Below are 26,912 nucleotides of genomic sequence, written 5' to 3'. Positions count from 1 at the left end.
AATATGGATTCCCAACCTCTGCACTGTAATCCAGCTAATGTATAGGGTCCAGCTATACAAATTTAGTAAAGATTACCCTGTCTCTTATTATCGTTGCAGTCCAACGCTTCAGCTTTTCTTGTCATAGATGCCTGTTAAGCAGCAATCTGAAGTGATCTATCTGCAGTAGTCCTTAAGCACCCTTTCCTCCAGCTAAGGAGACAGGTTTATTTGGATTTTTCTGCAGTGTGCGTAGTTCAGTTTCCCTGCATTCTGCAACCGCTTGTGTTTATTCTGTCTTCTGCTGTCATAGTGTAAATTCAGCTGGTACAGTTAGTTGTGTTCTGCTGAACTCTTTTTCTCCCAGTCCTGGTTTAGCTAAAATAAATTACCGTGTGTCAGCTGAATGTTTCTCTATTTGGCTCTTCACCTCCAGAGTTTCAGATTGTTAGTAATTATGTTATTAATAAAAAGTATTAGTAAGTATAATACTGCCTCTTTTGAACTAATAGGGAAAATTGTGTATTACATAAGTCATGAGTTAAACCGTCTCTAACTGGGTAGTGTGACCAGCTTTCTTCGCTGGTGTTCAGCATTCATAGCCAGGATGTTTTAGGTAAGCAGTCTCTGGTTTTCCAACTCCAGTTGTTAAGACCTAATTGTTTTTTCAGTTAGTTTCATTTAGAATACTTGGTTCAACTAGAGCAATTACTGATCTTTTCTCAAAGTGTGTGTGGGGAGGTGTACTTTCCTGACAAGACAGAAAGTAATGGGGAAGCAAGGAGAAATGAAAAGTGTGCTCCCTTTGCTCCCACATGCTGTCCATGCCCTGGACACTTGTTCCCCACCAGGACACTTTCAGATCACCGTCTCCAATTCATAACTCCTGGTGTGGTGGCTGCCAGGGAAATCAGTGCCAGGGTGGGACACTGCAGATGGGGGAGGAGGAGTAAAAGGATGGGGTGGCAGGGTAGGCCTCAGCACACACAAGAACAGAAACACTGGGGTACTGGTCAGCAAAGCTTGTCTAGACTAGGGGTGTGAGGGCTTAGAAAGGAGGTGTGAAGATTGGCATCCATTTGTATGTGTGGGGAGGTTTCAAACCAAAGATATTTTCATCTGTTACACTGTAAATTGCAAGAACTAATAGGAATTGACAACCTTAATTTCAGCCATCGTGGTCTTACCTGTACAGAAAACTTAGTAAGTGGTTTATGTTCTAGGTGCGTGGTCCTGTACGTCTTGGCACTCTTGCTCATACCCAAACATAAAACAATGCAGTCACCAGTGTATCTGGAATATGATGCCATGATGCTCCAAAATCCAATTCCTCCTTTTTCTCACAAATTACTGTAAAAGGTGGTAATGAAGATGTTAGAATACAAATACTGTGATGTACAAGTGCATGGTAAATTGAAACAAGTTCAGGCGTACTTAGAACCTGCAAATAACACAAGACAGAGAACTTGTCCAAAAACTACAAGTTAGTGGAAACTCACTTGAACTGCATGTGTCAAGGTACAAGTCTTGCAGGCGCCTTCCTGCATTGCTTGGTGCTTACAATATGTAATAAGTAAATTGCTTTTAGGTGTTTGCAGTTCACATTAAGAATTTGATTTCTGAAATGTTGGTGTTGTAGAGGAGGGAGTATCTCAGTTAATCCTTTTGCTCATTACGTATGCAAAAGATGATGCAGGTGGAGAAGCCAAGCTTGTAAAACCAGAGGTCCTTTCCTGAATAGAGTGTGAGAGGACTGGAAATTCTTCCTAGGAAAACACTGCATTTATCAACAGGAATTTGGCAACACATCCACCTTTGTGAACATTGCTAAATACCTGATTCAAGAGACTCCTCACTTGCCCATTTCATCTATTTCTAATCCCATTTGTATAGCAGTTGACTCCATGATGGAGTCACATTTCTATCAGCGAACATAAGCATTATTAGTTTTGTAATTTAGAATTTGTAGCTGGAAAGTTGTTTTTTAAAGTTCTTTTCAGATACTTGGCTCTGAGATGTTGCTGATGTAAAAGATCTGCTCCTGAAATGGTTCCGATGCAGCAGTCTTGGCTGGAGTCACCATGGTACATCCATAGAATTCAGAAAAAATTGGTGATTTGCTTATCTTGGACTGACTGTCTCAAATGGTGAAAATCAAAGGGAAACCTTCAGTAGTTTGTAGTTTCGAAAATGGAGAATACGCAAAAAAAAAAGGCATATAACATGGATAACTAAGATTGTTAAAATATTACTTGTGTTAAAGTTAGGATAGAAAACCACTTGAACTGTTGTCATTGAGTCTTTAAGAACTGTTTGGCAATGTATATTACTAAGAGTAATAGTGCATGGGTTAACTTGTGCTTTTTGGAAGATGAAATGCAACGTGGGGAAGGCTTGGTACTGCAGGAAAGAATGGGATTATTGTATTTGCATGGACACAAGCTATTCTTGAAATTCTTAGAAAAATTATAATATCTAGACTAATATGCAGTGAATTTATGATTAATTTCTTTCATAACCACTTTACAAATATATATGTATAGGTAGAGTATTATTTATCTCTGAGCATTTGTCAGACTGATACTTGGTTTATGTGGCACAGAAATCATGGCAACAGAAAGAGGCATAACAAAATTCCAGTGCTTAGAAAATTTAATTTCCTTTTCAAAAATTTTTGTATGTTTTCTTTCATTGTTTGTTTTTAAGGAAGATCAGGTTTAATTTCTCTCCTTCTTTTCATTTCTCAAGAGTTTCTAAACTGAGGTTGGACTAAATACGTGATACTTAAACATTTCAGTGTTCACACACGCACACCAAAGCTCACTTGAACAGTCACTTTGAATACTAAATATACAGATTTTGATTTGTATACATTGACTGGCTTTCTTTTGATGTAGGATGCTGCTACTACTTTGCAACCCTGTTTTAGCTTTGTTGATTAGCAATCGTTTACTGTAAGACATTTCATATTATGCTCAGGATTGAGGTGTGACTGTAACTGCTTTAGGCAGTATAAAGGGTGTTCTCTTACCTGTAATAATGAAGCATTGCATGGAAATGGAAGTACCCCTGACTTTGTGTTTGAAATGAAATGTCTTGAGTGGAGACATGATGCCACCACCTGTGTTGACACTTTTAAGTCTTTTCCTCGGTGGGGCCAGTAAAGCTGAGAGGGGCATTTCCGCTTCTTTCCATCTTTCTTCTGATCTGAGCATCCTCTGCCTCTAGGCCCTTTCCCAAAGCAGAAATGTTTTACCAGTTGTTTTACACCAGCTCTGAAGAGAGGTGTGCTGCCTTAAGGTAGGCAGAGGCCTGAGTAGGTTGGCAGCACAGGGTGGTACACAGAATTAGTGTTGTGGCTATGGAGGTAATACTCATTCTTAATATTTGGTATTTGGAGTTCTCTATATTATGGTGGTATTGCCATATCACAATTGGGAACATTTCCTTGTATTTTGAAGGGGTTTTTTATATCAAATACTTCCATATAAGTAGTTAAAGAGGAACTGAAAAGTGATGTTCGCAGATCAGTGCAGAATTTTAACAGTCATTGCACTCTGCCTACATGCATGGATTTCAAAGTTATGCAACCTCTTTTTATAGAGTTTTGTGTTCTGGTGATCTAGGTTTGCTAAGTTACTGCTTAGAAATATAAGCGTATTAGGAGCTATAAATGATACAGAACTTAGGTCATGGCAAACTACTGTGTACCTCTAAAGATAAAACCATTTGCAGTAAGATTCAAGTAGAAATGGCTTCCATCTGTATGTATACTGACTTTAAAACTACTGGGTAGAAAAGGCTGAGTTGCTGTGATGTAGAGCCATACGCACTCTGGTGTGTATGGCATGGAGATGTTGCATATTTACTTCAGACAGAAGGAAGACTGAAAACTGAGTGCCCAAAACAGCAGCATTTGCTATTGGTTACCTGCAGACTGCAACTGGGAGGAGAGGGAGGGCTGTAGCAGGGCATTACTGTCACCTTGGCACTGAGGGCGTGCCCTTCCTGACACACTGCCTGTCGTTATTCCAAATTGCAGAGGTGCTAGGTCATCACAGTGTCATTGCTCAAGCAGGTTTTTTAGGATGAGCAAAATGCATTTTTTCTGATCTCATGGTTGGAGGAGACTGGGCCTGTTTTTCAGAAACATTACACACAGAAAAATCAGCCTGAGGCAGACACCTGGCATGAAAAATATTTGCCTCGATGCTAACAGTTTGGCAAGATTTAATAAGCAAATTAAAACAGCGTGTAGTGATGGGAATTCAGCTGCAGTGATTGCTACCAGATCCACCAAGAATAATGAACTTGCATACCAACCCAGACTTACAACAAATATTGTGATTGTAGGTAACTAAATGACCATGGAATCTGGAGCAGAGAACCAGCAGAGTGGAGATGCAGCCGGTACAGAGGCAGAAACCCAACAGATGACAGTACAGGCACAACCACAGATTGCAACGTTAGCCCAGGTATAAAAATCATATGGTGTAATAGTTTTACCTAATGGATAATATTTTTAAGAGGGATAATGTCTGCTCACGAGCCTGAGAGAAGATTCCTTTGATACCATTCTGAAACAGGTGCAATGTATGGTTCCTTTAATATTTGTCTTCATATTTTTAAAGCAGTAGAGATTTTTAACTTCCCATCACACTAGGCTGTGTTAGTTCTGAAGAACTGTGTGTGTGTAAATTGTGTAATGTTAACACAATAACGAATGAAAATATTTCTAGCATTCTTTACCACAACCACTCCACTGAAAGGTATTTTTTTCAGTTCATGTAATTTATTGTCTTTTTTATAGTGACTGGATTGTCTTGCTGTTATGTTTTCTGTTAAAAGCTTGGCTATAGTAGTGAGTTTAATTCTGAAGAAAACAAACTGAAAATATAGATAAGTAATGTAACAAGTAAAACATCTTATCAGATAGGATAAGCATTACAATAAAGTGGAACAACCTGGCATTTGACAGCTCATGTTATCCTGTTGTCTCCAGAATTTTACAGAACTGTTGGCTATTTAGAGGGACAGAAGTAGATAATTTGTTATCCCCAACTCATTTTGGAGAGACAATAAATGCAATCCTAGCTACATCTCTGATTCTGAAGCCTGGTTTCATTTGTGGATAAACTGATGGTTGGCAGAAGCAACTCCATTGTATAAATGAGTACAAAATCTATTTGGCTCTTTTCTGTAACCATTTAATTTTAAAACTACTTACAGTCTGCAGAGAACAAACAGGTATTTTAGATCTCATAGTTTGCAGAACTGAGTGTCTTTTAAGTGTCATAAGTGTTAAATTACTTATCATTTTATAAATTATTAGTGTCTTTTTAAAGTTATTACACCTTTTGGTAATCTAGAGATCATACACTTCCATTCAAGTGATAGTGTAGGGATTGGAGCTGTTAAAATGCACAGGGTGATTTTGTAGGGTGAAGCTGTAGTGTGAATTTACAAGCCACCAGCTGCCCTGCACCAGCTTGCCTCTTTGGGCAGTTTTCTCACTGTCTAACTTAGGCACAGGATGTAGGTGGTGTGAATAACACTTCAGTGTGAACTGAGTGGAAGTAGTTTATTTCTCTTGCAAAACCAGTAAACTGCTTCTCACTTGATATGCTTTGAGTCCAGAGAACTAAGAATGTTTTAAATTTGTAAGCTAACATACTAACCTCCAGAGAGCTGAACTTACAAGTATGTACTGGCTTGAATGCACTTTACTTGGAAAAAATTACCCCAGTACTTGAATGAGAATTTTTTCCAAGTAAGAAAAAGCTATACAAGTATGGTTAAAATCCATGTGAACTACTGTGTTGTCATTCACTGTACTATTTGCACCTCAGCATCTCCCCAGTTGTTTGTGGAGGTGATACAACAGTCTAAACATAATTCCTTGTGTTGTTCACATCAGTGTTACATTATTATATTTTTAATATATGAAATGGAAGTGTTTGGCCTTAGGGAGTGCCCTCAGAGGCTTAGCCAAATCTAAATAACTAATTATGTCAGTTTAATTCCTTCATTATCTCTTGTAAGGTCACCCCTCTTGCAAGCTTAGTTTAATTGCTGCATTTTTAGTGAGTTCAGGGTAGTTTCAGAGTCAAAAGGAAACTCGTCCCAGTTCCACAAGGTATGAGTCAGAGACATCTGCGGAAGTTACACTCTGCTGTGGGCTTAATCCAACCGCACTGGCCTCCAGTTGATCAGCTTTGCCAAGGACTGTTTAGTCAGACAAGCATTATTAAAAAGGTCGCTTGGTAAAGGAATATAATTTGCCAGAGGAAAGTGCTCATGTTAATCCCAGCCCTGGTTTCTCTCAGATGTGAGTTAAGTACCACCGTGTAATGCTGCAGCTGTTCTCCTGAAAAAGGAAGGTAAAAGCAAACGAAAATTGGTGGATTAGGGAGACATCTGTGGAGGAGAGAGGTCTACATGTAATTCCCTTTAATTTTGTTGTTAAACAAGATTTCATTGTAAGTGGTGAATGTTTATGGAAATTCAGATATCAGCTGTTGCAGCTTTTTGAGAACCACGTGTTCACGGGGACAGCAGAGGATTTCCTTCTGCATCCGGTACATAGCAGCTATCCCTTTGAGATTAGGTAGGACAGCAGTGCAGCTCTTTCTTGCGCTGGAGCTGTAGGGATTGAATGTTTTTAAAATGCTGTTGAACCCTGGAGGATTGTTAAATTTTCCAAACTTGGGTGTCTAGAAGAAGGCTGGCAAGTCAGTGACCCGTGATGTGGCTGGGGCCTGCCAGAGCAGCTCCCACTTGCCTGCAGTCCTTCCCTGAGGGCTGTGATGTGTGAGGGTACGGCAGCCCTGGCACCCTCCTGTCCTTCAGGAGCCCCCAGCCCTGAACACGTGCATCGTGGCACCAGACAGTTGCTCAGTACTGGATGTGCACCGGGGCAGTGGTCCAGCCATGCAGCAGCCTTGGTGCATGGCACTCCAGCTGCCCATGATAGTACTTGTGACCTGCCAGAGTGAGACATGAACAGCTTTGTGTGGGTACCGCTGTGCTTGGAGCCCGAGTCCCTGCGCAGGACATGCTCACCTACCATGCTGAAGTCATTGGTGTATCCCTGTTGGTAGAGCTGCTATGGCTGCAGGTCCGCGCTGGAGAAACACGGTTGTGTTCAAGAATTGAGAGTCTAAAACATGGGCAATTCTTCATCAAACTCTAAGACTAGAATTTGTATTGATCTGTTGCACTGAATCACAATAACTGCCTACAAAATACTTCTTTCCACTGCAAACTCACGGGCTTTCTGTCTGAACACATGGTCGCTTTTCTTCATTTGAATGGACTTTACCAGCTAATCAATGCAGTTTAGTCTGTTGAAAGTCTGAAACGTACGATTCCCTAAAAATTTTAACCTCTGACATCTGGCAGACACTTCTCATTTTCTTGAGGGAGAACTTAAAATATCTCCACTCCCATATGTTTCTGCCTTTGACTCAGCAGTGTCTGTAGGAGTACACCCAAGTCCTAGCAGAATCCAACTGAAGTAAGTGAAAGATAATAATGTATTTGTTTCAGGTTACCTGAAGATAGAAGCAGTTGTCAGTGATTTTACAAATGATGTTTTAAGCCTGCAGAAATTCTGCATTAGATTAATTTGTAAAGTAGGTCAGGTGTTGGGCTTAGGCAGTTCAGGGGGTTTTATATTATGCTGAAACATTTGGGTCATCTAACTGAGGTCTAGAAGAGACAGTTTTTCACCAGAACATGTACTGAAATAAGGAGATTTTGCAATAACCTAATTTATGTTCACTGTCTCTTCTTTGCAGGTATCTATGCCAGCAGCTCACGCAACGTCTTCTGCGCCCACAGTGACCTTAGTTCAGCTGCCCAATGGGCAGACAGTTCAAGTGCATGGAGTAATTCAGGCTGCCCAGCCATCAGTTATTCAGTCTCCACAGGTCCAGACAGTTCAGGTACTGACTGAAGAAATTCCTAGTACGTGAATAGGGCCTTTGGAATAGTCCTGTCATTGCACTGGTTTCTAATGTGTTTGTGTCCTGGATTGTGTTTTTGCTTATATAAAATTTAAGAGCATGTTGAAGGCAGAATCTGTACAGTTTTTGCTGCTCTGTAACTTTTTTCCTGTTCTGGTTTAAGCACTTTTCACTGTCAAACATTGCTGAGTTTCATTTATCTCTAGAATTTGTTTGGTGAGTTTAACAGCTTCATGGTTTTTCTTACAGTATTACTCTACTTTTTCTCTCTATTGTGTTTTCATACAGCTTTATTGAGTAAGAGTTCATACTATTCTGAAATGAACAACAGTGTGGCATTTTTTTTGCGTAATATAATCTTTAATCAATAATGAGGCTGGTATTCTGGGATGAGAGTCTTTGCTACACAGAAAATATTTGCATTGGTCTACAAAACAGATGTCTGTATGTTAATGATGCTTAAAATACACCTATCAGTCCTTACATAGAAATGGTTTTAAAATGTGCCTGTTAAGCGTTTTGTGCTTTGTAAAGCCTTTCCCCTCTGGAAAGCAAGGCAGGTGATGCAATATGATGAAGTAACTTGAAGACATAAGAGACAAGTAGTCTTGAAATCTTTAAAATCTCTAACTTTCTTTTTAACCACTTGAAGCTCAGTGTTACTGAATGCAGAAATTGTTTGGCATATAGCAGCTACACAGGGCAAGGACTGTACACTATTCGTTTGCTATTAGTACACTGAGCTCAAAAAATGATTAATTTTAAAGAGCAGACATTGTGACTTTTTGATACAGGTATTCAGCTGGGTATTATTTGAAAAAATAAGGCATGCATAATTTAAAGCTAGGCCATTCTGATAATAATCTTTGTTTTTCCTTATCAGCTTCAGTGCTGAGTTTGTGGCAGGCTCTACCTTCCTCAGCCATTGCAGTCAAAAGTTTAGAGTTCTAATCTATCAGAGGTGAGCAGTTTTTAGATAAGTGCAAATGTTACTAGCCCAGAGGTGGAAGATAAGAGACTGACAATGAAACAATGCTTGGAACTCACCTGGTTCGATGCAAATGTAGCATGTTTTGATACTCAGAGCCCAGTAGTTCACAGTCAGCCTTGGACCTGTTCAGGCCTTCTATCTGATAACTGAGATGTGGGTGCCAGCAAGATTTTTGAGCCTCTAGGAATCCTCTCTACAGTGCATAAAATGTCAGGCTGTGAGCTCTGTTTCTCACACAGGCATCGCTAGCTTTGTCACGTGACTGTGGTCTTTTGGAAAACAGTATCTGTTTTTAGGTATTGGAGGTGGTTTTATACTTCTGGCACACTTCGAACTTAAAATTATTTAAATATGATTGATATAAACATTTTAGCTTTCTTGCAGTAACATTTCTCCTTTTTTTTAGCACAGATGTTCAGAATTGCAACACTACATTATTTTTTAGCATCGAGTATGACATTTTCCTGACAATTTCCCCCCCCAAAGGCAGCCTTTCTCTAAGATATCTACCCCATTATTTATAATTTATGTTTCTCAACTTCAGTATTTGTTTCCAAACATTTCTGCTCTCTTAATTTGATTTTAGTTATTATCTCCCTAAATTTTACTAAAAAATCTATCTTTCTTTACTTACAATGGATGGAAACAAAGAATCATGGAAGGCAAAAAATGTATGGTATTACTGTTTCTATTTTCTTATTGGAGTATTTAAATTATAAAGGACATTCTCATGGGTAGATGACTGACTGTGGTCATCCTTTACTGGATCTGTTACTAAGCCGTGTGTTCTTTATGTTCATTGCCTAGATAGAAGCACTGTAGGATTACTTGCATTGTAGTGTTTTTCACAGGATGTCAACATTTCCTTAAAATAAAGACATTGGAAGTGTCTTGTTAAATTTGATTGCTGTTCTTATTTACAGATCTCCACTATAGCAGAAAGTGAAGATTCACAGGAATCAGTAGACAGTGTCACAGACTCACAGAAACGAAGAGAAATTCTTTCCAGACGACCCTCCTACAGGTACAGGGGTTAAAGCATTTTGCTTGATGGGTGTGTTCACATGGGGAAACAAACCGTGTGATTGTATGAATATTTTTAAGTTGACCATTTAACTGAAATCTTCTAAATATCTCCTGCAATGTCTTGGAATTGGAGTATGGAATATATCCATGGAATAGGATGTAAAAAGATAAGCAGATAGAAGGAGGAGGAAGAAACCTCAGGTGTCACACTTAGTTAAGACAGAAGTGAGCTGAGAATATGCTAATTGCCACATTTGGGGAACATTGAAGTATCATTGTGCTAGGTGCCTTAGAGATAGCTTTAATGAGTACTTAATACATGAAATACACCAAAGCTTTGCAAGAAGTGGCTTCTGTATAATCTCTAGTCTGCAGAAAATCAACTTATTGTTGAAGTGCTAGCAGCAGTCAAACTTAGTTCCTTTCTCCCATGAGACTTGCAATGAACATGTCGTGTTCTGTGGCTCAGAGAGAATTTCTGCTTGAGCAAAATTGTTTGTGCTTAAAGTTTAAGTCACGGTATGAGTTGAATGTAGTGATAGGCTTCTAGTGCCTTTAGTTATCATGGCAAATACCTCTGCAGCAAAACCAACTGAGGTGCTCCTTCACATGGTGTTAGTCATATGTTACTTGATTAATTAAGTCTTTGTACAGCTTTTTGGGTCTGTACTAAATCCCATTTTCATTATTAAAATATGCTACATAGCATTAAGGAACAGCTCTGGAGTTCAGTAGGTTTTAAATGACCTGTGGATTCTTGCTGCTTCAGAAAACTCAGGTGCTCCTTTTTTCTTTCTGAGCATAGCCTTAGAAAGTACAAGCTAGGCTCTAGGCCTGAGCATATCTCAAACATGATATTTTTTTAGCACTTGGAGATTATTTTCTATCTTCTCCAGCTGCCTTCAAGGCTGTTCTGCTGAAGGTAGTGAAAATAATTGCTGAAGATCCCTAACCATGATAGATCTGGGAAAATATTTTAATTTGTGAGGACCAGTGTTGCTAACTTCAAGACTCCTTGCAGTCTGTTTCTGCAGGGAGACACTTGCTTTTACTATATATGGAAGAATGGCTGTATATGGTGAGACAACAGAGCTAAGTAAACAAGCAGCAACACTGAGAAGAGGGTACTTGTGCCTGGTGACTCCTCATTGAAATGGACTCCTTTGCATGCACTGATACCACAGCACAGCCTTTGTCTTCCAGCCAGATCCTGGTGATCAGCAAAACTTTGTAACTGTAATATTTGTATAGACAGCTCAGACTCTGGGCTGGTGTAGGTCAAGTCAGAAAGGCTGATCCAGATCACTGCTGTGTTCAGTGACTTCCCAGCTGGCATTATTCAAGCTGCTGGCCCAGAGACAACATAGGTGCAGATATTCTCACGGAACTGAAATCTGTATATACCTCTTCCTCAGAAGCTTCACTGTGATTTTGCTACTAAAGTACATCACGTGTTCCCCATGTCAGTTCATAGCTGCTATATTTGTAAAGCAGCCACCTTACCATTTGTCTAAATCCATCTTTATGATGGCAAAGGTAGGTTTTAACCACCAGGTTGCACTGACATGAGCTTAAAAAGTGGTTTTTTATCTTTTTGAGTTTGTTCTGCATCATCCCTGATTTCTCCATATTTTTTCCTCTGATTCACTAGATTTTCTGGTCTAACGCCTAGATTGCAAACTCTTCTGGGTGGGAATTTTTTATTTGTCCAAGTGGTGCTTGGCACAGTGGAGTCTTTGTGCAGTGCTGGGGTTCTTGCACGTACTCAGAGTCAACACAGCAGTGGCAAAGCTCTGTTTGTTAAGCTGCTTAGCAGAATGACTGCTCTCCCCAGATAGCTCCATACAGATGTTCTGGCTCCCACAGCTTTAGAAGCCATATATAAGAAATTAGTGTTGTCTTGGAACTTGAGGTCTACAGCTGTGTTTGCTTCATCCTACAGTGAGTTCTAGTGACAATCCACTGGAAAACATATGAGGACCTCTTTACCCAAGCAGCAGTTTGGCAGTGACATAATAGAATATGCCAGCAGTGAAGAGGGCTTGACAGTCCTCTGAGGAGGGACAGTGTCTGATCTCAATGATGCAAATTGGACTAACTGCTATGATCAGTATGCAGTCACGTTCAGTAGGGCCTGCAGCAGTGATGTTTTAGCAGTTTTGGCTTTGGATAATTAACCCATGGAAGTAATTAAACAACATTTTCTTTTCTTTACCCATGCTAATCTCAGAACTTTGTCAGGCAGGACACCTGTGAACATAACTGCATAACTGTGTGACTGAGTATTGTCTCCCAGGCAGGTGTTATTATGAACTGATTGCTCTCTATAAGCATTTTGCTACCTTCCTTTGTACTCAACTCTCTGGCTGAGACGTTTACGATCTCTAAAATGGAGCAGTTCCCCTAATGTAAGTGAGGAGACAGGTTTTTATGTATTTTTTCTTTCTTTAGATCTTTACGTAGCTAAAATCAGGGAACAAGTAAAAATGGATCAGAGAAACATATTTTTAAGAAAAAGGTAAGGTTGTAATAGCTGTATCTTGGGTTTTGAGAAGCACAGCTGTTCTGTGCTGGCTCCTTTGCCCATCTGTGCTTGGCACTTTGAAAAGTCCTCTCCAATAAGAATTTGAAGGTAGCGTGTGTTTTACATTCTGCACCCATGTTTTCCTTGCTGGCTTACTGCACTTTACAGTTTTCTCCAGCATTGTGTATCAATTAGAATATTTTTTTCCTCCCAATTTTTATTAAAATCTCTACAACACACTGTCTTTGCCAGAAAAATTTTGAATGACTTGTCCTCAGACGCCCCAGGAGTGCCAAGGATTGAAGAAGAAAAGTCTGAAGAGGAAACAGCAGCACCTGCCATCGCCACTGTTACGGTGCCAACTCCCATTTACCAAACCAGCAGTGGGCAGTACAGTATGTAGTCTGAATTTCTCAGTGGTGCTAGTAAGTGGGGATGAGAAGATGAAGAACTATTATTTCTATAACTGTTTGGACTAGGAAAAAGCAGGAGGTGAAAAAAAGATGACTTTACTTTGACTGATAACCATGCCTTTTAAACACATTCCTATTGTAAGTATTTGAAAGGTTCAATTAACATTCTGGGACTGTTTGCCACTTGGTGCAGCTAATGCATCCTGAAGCAAAATAGGAACTAACCATAATGCTATTATAAACTTCTTCACTTTGGGAACTAGATGAGCTTATTCAGAAATGTCTTTTTTTTCTTTGCAGATTATGAATACTTGTTCACAAAACTGTAACCTCATTAATAGAAATGGCATTACAGTCTGTAATTACATTTTTAGAAAGTCCTGAGAAAATAAGAACTTCAACAACTTTATTTGAAATATGTAATGAACGTACATTCTATGTTTTCTTTATTCACTGGATTTAATAAAGATAGTGCTTTGACTTAAAGGGTTGAGGATACATCAGTAAAGATAGAAGTCACATGCTGTCTCACACAAACACCTACAGTATTAAATACACAACAAGGAGGAAGAACTACTTGTTTCCATCTTTCTCTTAAAATATCTTTAAATTTTTCCATCTGTTTACTGCTTCACCACTTTGCCTAGTACCCTGCTTTATTTTATTGAAATGGATTTGGTTAATTCTGGATCCTATTGTAACTGTAATAGTTACAGTTAATTGTGCAGACACTTGAGATTTTGGTGTGTGTGTACAGACGAATACAGTGAAATTCTGTGGAATCACAAATGAGGGGTGATGTCCCAGTATACCTGCATAACAGGATTGAGGAAAAGAAAAGAAAAAAACCAGCAAAGTAAGACTGCTTGAAGGAAACTGGACCTTTAGGAATGAAAAAACTGATAAGGAGGGCCTGAGGAGCTTGTAGAGAAGGGGGAATACAATCAGAAGAAAAAAAATGACAAAGCAAGAAGAAAGTGAAACACAAGATGGATAGCAATAGCAGCAGGGGAGACAGAAGGGCATAAAGCATGGAAGAGGAGAGGAATTTCAGATGAGAATAAAAAAGTAAGAAGTGAAAAAAAGACCTAAACCAACCAAGAAGAAAATCTTAACGAACAAATTAAAAAATATTCCCTGGGGGAGGGTTGCAGGCTCACAAAAAATTGGAAACTTACTTTCAAAGTGTGATTTTTTTAATTAAAGCCATGTGTGTGATTTCAGGGTGTATAAGTGTTCAAGGGATTTAACTCAGATCAGTATTCTTCCATATCTAGGTTTAATACTGTAAGTTAATGAGTTAATTAGTGTCTTAAATGCCGTGTTGATTTTTTGTCTGCAGTTGCTATTACCCAAGGAGGAGCAATACAGTTGTCTAACAATGGCACAGATGGAGTACAAGGTCTCCAGACATTGACAATGACCAATGCAGCTGCAACCCAACCTGGCACCACCATTTTACAATATGCACAGACCACAGACGGACAACAGATACTTGTACCCAGCAACCAGGTTGTTGTACAAGGTGAGAACCGTCACAGCCAGTCATCCTGTATAACATTTTCTCCATGCAGATACAAGTTGCCATCTTCTTCAAATGTGTCAGGAAGCAGATTTAACAGCTTTGACACAATAACTCTCCAAAATTATTAAAGGAAATTCTGGACAAAGCTATTTGTCACATTTTCTTGGGGCCTTTCCCTTTAGATTGATAAAATTGTAGATATTTTGGGTTTACTTCTTATAACAGTATATTTATTTTGGGGTTTCCATGCTGTATTTCCTGTATTTTTTTATGTTCTGCAAAAATTGATAGAGCTCTGAGTTCTCCCATGTCTGCAGCAATAGGAAATTTAAAGTAAGGCATTAAAGATAGGAAGGAAAGTTGTTTGATTCTAAACTTTAATTTATTAGTAATTTTTTTTCCCTTTTCAATTACAAGTCATACTTTCTTCCTATTGTGACTTTTGTAACTAGTCACCAAGTAGTTAATCAGTGAGTCTTGGAATCATAGAACAATTCAGAAAAGTGCCTTGAGTGATCATTTGGTCTAGCCCTTCATTTATCAGGGCTACTTTAACTTAGATCAAGTTGTGGGGTTTTACTGTATTAAAATATATGGTTTGGTTTATTAAAAACGGGAGAGTTATTAAAATTTTTTAATTGAAAATAACAGAGAAAGTGTACCCCTGGTTTTATGATTGTAAAGCAATTGATTTGAAAGTTATCCAGTGAAGAGTTTTCCAGGCATCAGTGAAAACAGGAGAGAAATACTATTGTTGCACTGATCTTCTGGTTTTTGTGTTTTTAAGCACATGTGATTTCTTTAGGTGGTATTGTGATTTTTTATGAGCTCAGGCAAAATTAACACATTCCTAGATTACAATAAAGAAAAAAAAGAGAAGCCCAAGACCTTATTCGTTCTAGAGAAGTAATGGAATTGAGTGCATTCAACTCTGTTGGGAGTAAATGCTACATTCCCCACCCATTTTTCTGTGCCAAATACTTACACATGGAGTTTCTCCTTTTGCAGATAGACATTTATAGCATAGCTAGAAATCGTGTTTACACCATTCTTCACTGGAACTGCCCAAAAACCAGAGAAGTAAAAAGAAATACACTAAGGGAGAAAGAAGCACAGCTATACAGCCAGACAAAGCAAGTTATCAAGCACAAGTGAGGACTTCTTCAGCAGGAATGCCCAAAACCTTGCCTTTGTTAATAAGCTAAGACTGAGGCAGCAGTGATGACCCAGATAGTGGCCACCCCTCCTGTGCTGTGGCCCAGAGTGCTCAGCTGGATTGATGACGAGGTGCTGTTCACACCACATGTGACAGTGCTGTCACCAAACTGACATCATGTTTCCCTGTGTCTCTTCAGCTGCCTCAGGAGACGTGCAAACCTACCAGATCCGCACCGCCCCTACCAGCACCATCGCACCCGGCGTGGTCATGGCATCCTCCCCAGCGCTCCCCACGCAGCCGGCAGAGGAGGCCGCACGGAAGAGAGAAGTGCGCCTAATGAAGAACAGGCATGTACATTTAGATCACTTCCTTTTTTCCAGTCAGCTCTGCACAGAACTAGAGTGTCAAGCTCTTAGAGTCCCAATCTTTTAGTCAAATCATTTCTGAAGAATTTGTGTTTATTTTAAGATGCAAAGCAAAGAAACACACATCAGCTAATGCCGTGTGTTGTGACTATGAAACCTTGACTAAAGGTGTCAGAGTCATTCTGTGAGGTGTGTGAATTTGTTTGTTGCCAAAGGAAAAAAGTAATTAGTGAGAGACCTGTACAGCTGCAGATATGTTCTTACAAACACTAAGGTGAGTTAATTTTTTTTAGTTAATACATTAATGTAGTTTCCTTTCCTGGATTGTTTCCCTTAGCCTTCTGCATGCATTCTCCTTGCTGCTGGCCCAGCTGTGCTCTTTGTGTTTTCTTGATGGTCTCACTTGTTCTCTTTAGCTCTTGCCCTTTGGGTTTTCTCCTCCAAGGCCAGAAAGGCTCAAGAAAAGACTAAACGAGCAGCTACTCGCTTCTCCTTTTGAGTGAAGTCTTGTGGAGCCAGTAGTGCAGCAGAGGAGCTGAGAGACAGAGACTTGCTTCTGTAGGATTTAATGTGTTAGGAGGAACAGCTAAGCTTATAGAGCTGAGGGTTGGTGGAAGTAGCAAAGGAAGGGAGCAGTAGAGAGAAGTTGGGCATGATGCTCTTTAGGCCTGCTGTTATGGGACAGGGAAGGGATGGGCCTGAGCTGAGCCATCACAGCAAGCTTGAACTCTTATCCACAGGGCACAGATTTGAGTCTGTATGTTACACTGTGACACTGGGAATAGAGTGCTTCCCTCCCTTCTGAGGAGGGGAAGCCCCATTCAAACCTTGTAAACTTCATCTGTCAGACTGAAAAAACCCTATGGTGTTGTACAGGTTCGTTTTTATCTTCTGTAGGTTGCTGTGCTGTGAACACAGTAGAAACTTGGATGAGCAGCCCCAGTGCTTATATGCAGGGCTTTAATGGAGTAAATAATGCTGAACAGCAGAGTTCACTTTTTTAAAAGGTTTTTGTACAGATACTGATACCAGTGAATAGTAGATATCACCCTTTCAGGCTCTGCATTTGAGAAAAATTTAATTAGAATCACAGAATATCCTCATTTAGTCAGCAGTCTTATTCCATTAAAAGAAAGCTTTTGTGTTGGTGAAAGCCAAGAAAAACAATGGGGAATTACCCCACTTGAGTTAAATTGACAGCTTTTGCAACAGTATCACGTTGCATGTGGTCTTTTAGCCTGCCTGCTTAATAGATCCTTGCAAATCTAGGCTCCATAGCAAAGCAGGGAAAGGGGATAGAGAGGCAGATGGTGAGGTGGCACTTATTGAAGGATTATAGTGTAAATATTCATAGATATTATTGTGCAAATTTTCTGTGTGAATTTTACATTTTTAAAGCTCTCTTGTAATTCATTATAACTCTGGCTGTTCATAATGAACCACACAGCCTTGAGGTGGCTTAATACACAGACTAAGCTGGCACAAAAATCACAAAAAGAAAGAAAATGTTGTCACCCAAGGAGGCATGTTATTAGTTTGCACTGTAAGGCAATTCCTGATACAGTAGTACTTAATCTTTTGGTAACAGCCCAACATTACTTAAATTCTAAATATTACACATGACCACTGAAGCACTGCAAGCATGTGAAATTGTATTTGTAAGAGTGACAAATGGATACCTGAATACTTTCAAGGCTTACAAACTATGTTTTCTTCATCCTGTCTCATTTGTGGAGCTGAATTTCAAAAATTGCTTTAGAGGTTTCTTACCAGTTAGGTCCTGGAACACATTCTTTTTACCTACTAGTACCTAGTACTACAGCTACTGTTTATCTCATAAGGGGAAGAACTGGGTTCAGTTTTGTCCTGTCATTTCCCAGAACACTGACTGTATCACCAGTCTGTGTAGTGTTTGCAGTGAAGGGACACGCTGACTCTGGTTTTGAATCTGTTCTGCTTTGCACCTAAAGGTTCAGGGCAAACAAGTGTGTACATTTCCATGTGTCTGCAGTGTCCTGCTTGAACAAGTAGCACTGCAGGAGGAGAGCCCTCTGTCTGGGCTCCCATCTGCCTGTGGCATTTAGCCTTGTGCTTGCTTTGCACGTTGGTTTACTCTTGCTGTGTAGGATAGCTTCTGCCTTGGTGTTCCTGCCTTCAGGATGCTCAGCAGCACATTAATACCTTTCAGCTGTTTTCCGCTGGTGTTCTTAGTATGTTATCAAGTTACCTACAGGCAACTCAGTCTTTACAAGCAAGGCTTAAAAGTTTGACTATCTTGAGATCTGCTTTAGCACATTACCACTGCCATGTTCTTGGAACAGCCAACAAGGACTAAAGAATTATATGGTTCCTAGTGACTGGTTATTTTGTGATATTTTTATTTGAGTCTTTTATATTGCCATTGCAGTGATGCAGACATTATTATTAAAATGAAATCATTGCTCGAGAGCAAATACATGAATGTTCTAAATACAGTGCTTTTTTACACCAGTTGAACGTCCCGTTGGACTACAACAAAGGGAAGAGTTAAAGACTGTAAAAAGAATAATAGATGATAATAAAATCAATTAAATTATTGCAGCAGCAATTTGACTAGCCTAAAGGCTCTAATGTAAATCCTGCAAGCAGAATTTTGTCATTGAGTAGGATCCTTTTCTCACAGAAACAGAATTTTATTGGTGCTGTCTCGCTGGGATCTGCATGATGGAATGATATATGAAGCTTGATTGTACATGATTTGTGAGGAGCAATTGTTATGAATTCAGTGTTTTTTCCTCACTTGCATTTCTTAACAGTACCTCCATATTCTGAAAATGGCAGTACTAGGTAAAGGTTTGACCTGAAAACAGTTAAGTAGCTCATGTCTGCAAATGATTGTTCTGGATTTGAATGGCCTTTTTTGCTTTGCAGAGAGGCAGCACGTGAATGTCGCAGGAAGAAAAAGGAGTACGTGAAATGTCTAGAAAATCGAGTGGCCGTGCTTGAAAACCAAAACAAGACACTGATTGAGGAGTTGAAAGCACTTAAGGACCTTTACTGCCACAAATCAGATTAATTTTGGATTCTCATTTTCACTTGTCCAGAATGGGATAGAGACTGGTTCTGGCTATACCCAGAAAGACAAAGTAAACTTTTTATTTTCTAAACATTTCTTTTTTTCTATGCGCAAAACTGCCTGAAGCAACTACAGAATATACTTCATCTGTGCTTTGCATCAAACTGTGAATGTTCAAGTACTTGCCTCCACTTCTCCCCTTACAAAATGAATTTCATCATCAATCTCAGCGTGAAGAAGAAGAACAGGCTTCTTTCTCGTTTCCCCATCCTCTTCAAGGAGTAACAGTGGTCACTTGGGAAGTTACTGTGGGGAGGGTCCTTTTGTAGTGATGTCAAGAATTTGTGCTGAGCTCTTTCCATTGCCTTAGAGACAGAACCACCCCAGCCTCCTGGTCCAGCACTCATGGTGCAATGAAGAAGCAATGGTTGCCAAATTGGTTTCACACACTCATTATGAACTACACAAATGCACAGCTAAGCAGCATGCCAAATGAAAGGCTTCACTGGCACATCCTTAGTGTGGAGATAACACCTTTTTCAAACTAGCCCAGGAGGAGGTTTGATTTGTAATCTGTTAAGCCCTCCTGGACTAGTAAAACCTTCTCCATACCTCGGAAACAAATGCATTGAAATGAGCTTCACTGGTCGGTTGTTGCTTCTCATAGCTTATGTGTGCAAGTGTGTTCAGCATTCTGAATGCACAAAAAGCAGAAACCAACTCCATAGGATATAGGTTGGAAGATGATATTTGAATGGGAAAGGAATTCAGAATAAAAAAGATACAATAGTGACGTTCTGAAAACAGTAAGCAAGTGTAGCCCATGGAAGCACTACCTATTTGTATGCAGAACAACTAAGAAGTTGAAGCCAACTCCACATAAATACTTCCTGATGACAGTATGGTCTGTGTCCCAAGTCCTCTCAAGCAATGAGGTTGTTTCTATTTCCCTAGCGCTGTCTTATGTAATGGAAATTATTGTACTCAATGGACACATCAGCCTGGTTTGCTAAATTCTTTTTCAAACTTGGAGGCTGCCTTCCATACGTAAATTAAATTGTGGTTATGACAACTACTGAGAAAACCTCAAATACTGAAGAGGACTTCAAACACAAATACTCCTGCTTCACAAGGGACAATACTGATTCTTCTAACCTGGCCAGGTTAGCTAAATTCTTAATTCATTCGAGGTATTTTTTCATGTAAAGGGTCCGATTTACCGAGTAATTTATTCCTGCAACTAAAATTACTCATGTGCCTCAGATGTTTGCAAGATCAGTTTTTTTGTGTGCACTGAGGAACTGTGATCTTTCCCAGATTTATGTTGTTAAAAAAGGTAGTTCATGTTTAAAAACAACTCTGTACTGAGCATTAGGACTTCAAAAGAATCATGCTCATAAAGAACCAAAAAAGAACGTCAAGAAGTTGTCAAAAAGAATGTGTAAAACAGAATCATGTGCAGTTGTTTACTGGGCCTTTGAAGCCAGTCTCTTGATATGTTAACTTGGGTCATTTGATGGAGTAAGTTTACTTTGCGCTTCTGGTCAAACTGTTATGTACAGAAACATATGAATAAGGCTCTGGTCTGTACTAATGCCTTGCCTAACAGAGTATTAGTTAATATTTTTACCCATTCACTCTATTTTTAAGATAAATTTCACACACAAGCTTCTGAAAGGTTACACAATCAGTGTAATGTTATAAGAAAAATATTTAGAAGACTCTGGGTAGTTGAGTCTCAAACACCTAAGCAGTATTAAAAGTTGATGATTTCTCATTTGAGAGGGCATTCTGTTTCAAAGAGACTTGATTTAATAGGAGCAAGGTTAAACTTACAGCATTATTGTTAACTTCAGAGTTATCAAGAGTTTCAAATTAAATTTGTATTTCAAGAAGAAAACATAAGTATCAGAAATATGAAAGAATTCATTTTCATAAGTTTTGAGGGGTTTATAAATGGTCTATTTTTATCTGCCATAGACAGTTGATTTTCATGTTTTTATTTAATGGGAGATAAATTTATTAGTTTAGCAATGCAAATTTAAGGAAGACCCCAAATTCTCAGCAATGCTTGTATAAAAATGATCTGATTCCTAAAATGATCAAATAGAAATACATGCAACGGTTACATTTTCCAGAAATAGTGCTGAAGTAGAAATGTTGATAATGCAGGAGTCATTCTTGTAAAACATGAAGGTCACGGTGGCCTCATTTACAATTACATGGAATGATTCCTCCAGCTTTAAGAAACATGGAAAAGGCTGTACGTGTCCACATTAAGGCTGGGTTTTTTTGTAGAACATCTGTTTGCAAAAACGTGAGGTTTTGCTGTGAACGTGAATGAGGTGAGCTGTGATCTGAGAGCTGTGTCTAGTGGGTAATGGACACTGTCTAGTGCTTGCTGATAGTCACTGGGAGCTGAATGGACATGGGAGCCTAAAATGGTACCCAGACGGAGTTCTCCTAATACAAGGTTGGTGCAAATTTGTGCAGCAGTGAGAGGAGAACTGTGTTACCCGTTCATCTGTGTGTGTTCTGCAAGTGGCCTGTAGAGTTATTAGTCTAGACCTCATTAGCAAATAATGTTTCACTAAGAAAAAGATGTTATTTTAAAGTACATAGGGATCTGCTGGAATCGTTATTTTTATTTATGCTCCACTGAGGATTTAGGGATGTAAATTTATTTAAAGGAAATTTTAAGTGACAATAATAAAAAATTTATTAGACCAAGTACAGGGCTGGTTAGGCTACCCCATACATGCTTTACTGTTCATATTGACCCAAAAAGGGAAAGAATATGACACAGGAATCCATTCCTATGTTATTTACCAAGTAGTGAGGTTGGGGTAATAAGCTTCTATAAACTAAGGCCTTTTGGATGTTATGGAAGACGGAAATTATGCTGGCAAGGGGGAAGGGTTAGTTTTATATCTCACGATTGTGAGTTTTCAAGAACTGATAGCCTGTTTTACCTGAAGAGAGGGTTAGAAAGGGCTAGATCCATTATGTTCATAATAAACAAGAATTGGTTTGAAATATAGTTTTTGTAATGTCATTATTTTGCAAAACAACAGCACCAATCAGGCAGTTAAGATATTGTCAAAGGTGCTCTTTTAATTTAGATATTCTTGGAAAATACATATGTATAATATATGTACATATATATATATATATACACAGTATATAATCTACAGCTCTGAGAGCTTTTAAGTCAGGAATGCTGAGTATTATAGTATATGGAGGTCAGAAAAAAATTTTTACTTTTCTGTGTGTGTCTGGGTGTGTGTGGATGTGTGCGCGTGTGTGAAAGCCTCCCCCCACCCCAGGAGCTCTGGGCTGCGTTATTCTAGCGCTTATTACTGATCTGTTTTGTTCTGTTTCTCAGTTACCCATTTTCAACAGTTTTATTTCATCTTTCATGGCTTTTGTGAGGTTTGTTTTTTTTATTGATGGAGATTTTTGAAATTATGTAAACAGTTGTTTCATGACAAGCACCACCCCCCCAGAATAATTCGCTTTTGTGCTTTTTCTCTTTGGCAGCTATATATCAAAGGCAAAACATTTGGAGAGGTTATTAAGGTGTTATTATCTAAAGGAACCACTGGTAAGACTTCTGTTTTCCTCCCGAGGGTAGTGGCGATGCATTTTTATTTAAGCAGCAATTTCACCAGCATCGGTAGTTGCCAGCACCGTGGCTTGTACCCAAAAGCACAATTTTAGTCTGTCATGCTTGTCAGGACTGTACAGACACACCTGTAGGGTCTGGCTGTCCTGTAGTTGGCGTTTGCATTGTAGACCACTCTCTACTCTGGTACTTGTAAATTGGTCAGAAAATTGGAGGGGTGTTTGGAATCATTAAGAGGCTCAGGAAAAAAAAAGATTTAATAAGGAAAAACAGCCCTGATAATTTCTGACCTAAACTTGTACCACAGGTTTGTTTTTTTTAAATCTGGGCTTCCAGTAAACTGCAGCTGCAAGTAGTCATCTGTTAGCTAAAACTGGCCCCTGTTTTTTTATTTCGTTCAGGTTTTTTTTAATTTACAACAGATAGACAGTGCTTTTTGTGGGTTAAAGACAAGTCTCCCCATCAAAGCAAGTTCAGTATCAGTGGTTGCAAATCTGTGACAATTCGTAGAGGATTTAATTGGTTTTCTTAGACCTTGTTTTTATTATTTTTTCACCTGAAGCTGGTTAGTGATGTAACATTTGCCAACGATCCAACCAAAAGGTCATGTATTTATTTTTGTTACACTATGTTCTTTGTAAATGTTTAATTAAAATGTGCACTTTTTAAAAACAAAACAAACCACAGAGAACAACAGAAAAGAATTAAGATCAATTGGGTTTGCTTGAGAAGCTTCCTGGCATAATCGTGCTGCCTGCACACAATTCACTCCCCTCCCCACAGCAGTTGACTCCTTGGCTACTTTAACTTGCGGATCAGCACCTGGTGCCCAGCAGGCATTGCTTCAGAATGGCAGCAGACCCGAAGGGGCAGCACTGAAGGCTGGAAAGAATCAAGTGTGTGGTGTCTCAGAGCAGTATGCACAGGATGGATGTGAAATTCTTTTTAGAGTAGAACTAGTTCAGTGATCCCTTGTGGGAAAGGGAGCTTAATTTGGAAAAAAAGCTAAACTGTTTTTCGGCAACTTTATTCCCCTTTTCTTAATTTGAGATTTGTCTGCAGATTTCACAAGCTGCATTCCAAGAAAATAAATTGAAAGGCTTTCCAGTTCTGTGACACCAGGAAGTAAAGTACCTTGACAAAGTGTCACTCTGCTTTAAAAGAAAAGCAAAGCACACGCACCTTTCTTTTGCAGGAATGATGATAATTTAGCTGTAACCCTGAAATCTGTCACTGTGAGCAGGCTTTAAAAAGCATACAGTACATTGATGGTTCTCTGTAGTCTGCCTGGGAACTCTTTTTCCTGAGCTGTGTAATTTGCTAGCTGTAAAAGACACTGATTTTGCAAAAGCCTGAATGTATCATGAAGCTCAGTTGGTCTGGAAGGAGCCAGACTAATGAAGAGAGGGTGCTGAAATCTACCTGCTGTGTGCTTGTGACAGATTCAGGTCTGTGGATGGATACGGCTTAAGTCTGTACATCTCTGGGGAAAAGGGACCAGATCCATTTGGTAAAGAGGGCTTGCATTTCAAGTGTTTTGCCTTGGAATGTGTTTTTTAAATATATTTAAGCTGTGGCCTGCAAAGAGATGTGCTTGGACTAGTTTGCGTGGCACATATTGAAGACAGTGACCTGTTTGCTCTCTGGCACTGCAGGTGCAGGTTTGTGACTTGCTGTGTGGTGAGTTCAGGGCTCACTTTCCCCAGGGAGAGGTAGGAGCTGTCCTGGGAGCTGTGTGCTGGCAGGGCAGGGAACAGGGACAGGCTGTAATGACCCATAGTTGGTGCACTCCATAAGCTGAGCATTTACTGTGCTCACGACTTGGAAGCAGTTGGTTCACTCGACCTCGGCTGTGTATTTCTCTAAATTAGGGGATAGCTGAGTGAGAGCACAGGGAAGGAAGGTCTTGAGACAGTTATCTGAAAATGGCTGCTCTTAAGAACTAAGGATGTTCAGATGCTCTCCACAAGTTGTGTTTTAGCCAGGTGCCACTCCATTTTTTTTGTGTGTGTAATTACATTTATTTATATTAAAACATTAATTTTAAAAAGTTCTAGAACTTCAAGTTTGAATGAGATTTGAAACTGTGCTGCTTATATGGACTTCTTGGGATGGGAAACAGGGCAAGAAGAGGTACTTGTTGGCAGCCAGCCCCTCCATAGACTTGTTCCCAGATTGGTTTTTCTCTTCAAAAATGAGTTTTTTCTACTCTGGATTTATAATTTGAAATTGTTTTGGAACAGTGTTTTTCAGGGAAGCTTCCAGAGCGAGGGTTATTATTCTCCCTTTGTAATGTAAGCTGGAAAGAGTAAGTTCACCTCATCTGCATTTCTGATTCTTTACCCAAACCATGTCAGCACAGAACAGGGTATTTGAGCTTGACTCCCACATACTTGTGGAAGTTAAAAGACTAAATGAAAATCCATTATTGGGGGAAGACAAATTCTTTTTTTACATCTCCCCAGAAACCTAGAAACATCCCTGTTGTGTTCTGTTTTTGTTTTTTTTACTTATTTTTTTTGTGCTTTATCTGTGTTTAAAAAAAATTGTACTGGGTTATAATGCATTTTATTAACACTATGTACATATTAGCTGCTTTGTGTTTCAGAATGGTAGTAATTGCTTTGTATATTAAAGTGATTCTTGTGAATTTGTGAATTATTGTCATAAAGAAGTGCTTTTTCTTACTGTAACCTTTGTGGTATAAACTGTCATAACTCCCTTTTTACACAAACATTTATGTGCAGTCACATAAACATGCTTTAAAAAACTCTACAAAGTCTCTTTTTTGAGCAGGGTGTTCCATTTACACTAACTTAGTGGTAGCTAGATAGGGATGTGGTGTCCTCTCATGATCTGTGGCCTGTTCTAAGTATTCGTGAGGTATTCTCCCCAAGGAGAAGGCCTTTTTAATCGTGATTGAATTAGACTAGTGAGAGGTTAAGTCCTAAAAAACAAAGTTTCTCTTCCACTTCTGATATTTTTAAACCTGCTTTTAGGCATCCATTCTGGTGGCAGTTAGTTCTGTTGTTTAGTAATGTCTGAAAGACTTATGCCTTTCACAGTTAAAATATGTTGCATTTCTCACTTTTAAGCGTTCCTGTAAACCATGTACTACTGATGTTAAGAACAGAACAGAAACAGAAGGCAGCAAAGATTGCAAGGATCACAACCCACTTATGTAATCTGCAAGGCTGGATCCAAACACTGGGATGAAAGCCAGGAGAACAAATTCAGCACTGAGGTAAACACACCTCCAGTGAAATCAAGGGGAAAGCGGTAAGGTCAGCTCATTACAGCTGGGATTTTGTGGTTTTCACAACTTAGCATTTTCATAATGCCATTCACGTACTTGCTCAGAAAAATCTACACCTCAGTAATGAGGGAGAATCCCATACAAGGGTTAGTCCATGAGATAAAAATGCAGATTAGCTTGAATTTTGCACTAAAAACTGGGTAACACAGATCCCTGCGCAGTCAGTAGGTCAGCTGCTAAACCTGAGCCTTCTGACACTGCTGCACCTCAGAGTTCTTGGTCAGTAAGATACAGAGCTGAATCTCATACTATGTATCTTAATCAAACATTATTTTAGTTGCAATGAGATTTTAGAAAAATTTGTTCCTTGCAAAATGGCATGTTTCAGGGATGGTTTCTCAGTCTCACAGCATGTTCATGTCTTATCTGGTCACTCTCCTGTGGCTTGAATCCACTCCCTGGAGTGAGTAAATTTCTCAAGAGACTTACTTGTGTGTCACCCAGGGACCAATGCCCAAACACATCCTTCCCTATAAATGAGCTCACATCATCTGCTACCAAACAGGACCAATGCAATGGAACCACCCAAAGGAAAGTGTGATTCTCGAGCACTGGGGTGAACAGGGTGACAGAAAGTGCTTGGGCAGGGTGTTGGTGTAGTTGCCAAACAGCCACTTGAGCATTACCATGCATTGTCTCATTTTAGAGCAGGAGCTCACCTGGTACCAGTGGGTTGGGACACCAGAGTTTGCAGGTGTCACTGCAGAGGGCTGCTCTCTGTGCTCATTCCCCAGCTGTTACGGTTCTGCTACTTCTGTCCTGCACCTCTGGCATGATTCAATCCTGCCTGACTGACTCCTGACCTCTCCCTGAAGCTGAGTGTGATGGGAAATCAAAACACCTGTGAAGTGCAACCTGGAACAACAGAAGGCACTGCTGGTGCCTGGTGCCAGGTGTTAGCACTGCCCAGCCGGAATGGACATGAGGTTTCAGCTGAGTTATGTTCTCACGGTTGGTGCCTCCCCCT

The 26,912-nt window shown here is 39.5% G+C and overlaps 1 protein-coding gene across 2 annotated transcripts in view; it reads left to right on the top strand.

Annotated features, from left to right (window-relative positions):
• The window catches only part of CREB1 (cAMP responsive element binding protein 1), a 40,178-nt gene extending 14,779 nt beyond the window's left edge, over positions 1-25,399 (top strand). Inside the window, exons 2-8 of one of the 2 annotated variants that reach the window (XM_027678306.1) lie at positions 4,333-4,454; positions 7,779-7,925; positions 9,861-9,961; positions 12,740-12,882; positions 14,243-14,425; positions 15,781-15,931; positions 18,860-25,399. In XM_027678306.1, coding sequence (XP_027534107.1) covers positions 4,341-4,454; positions 7,779-7,925; positions 9,861-9,961; positions 12,740-12,882; positions 14,243-14,425; positions 15,781-15,931; positions 18,860-19,004 — 984 coding nt within the window. In that variant the 5' untranslated portion in view covers positions 4,333-4,340 and the 3' untranslated portion in view covers positions 19,005-25,399. The remainder of the gene's footprint in view (positions 1-4,332; positions 4,455-7,778; positions 7,926-9,860; positions 9,962-12,739; positions 12,883-14,242; positions 14,426-15,780; positions 15,932-18,859) is intronic. The other variant, XM_027678307.1, reaches the window with a different exon arrangement.
• Positions 25,400-26,912: the final 1,513 nt, after the last annotated feature.

The sequence above is a fragment of the Neopelma chrysocephalum genome, unplaced genomic scaffold (assembly GCF_003984885.1).
Source record: "Neopelma chrysocephalum unplaced genomic scaffold, ASM398488v2 Primary Assembly neopelma1_44, whole genome shotgun sequence".
Lineage (NCBI taxonomy): Eukaryota > Metazoa > Chordata > Aves > Passeriformes > Pipridae > Neopelma > Neopelma chrysocephalum.
Note: the sequence above shows the minus strand (reverse complement) of the source record. Positions and strands in the feature narration are given on the sequence as shown.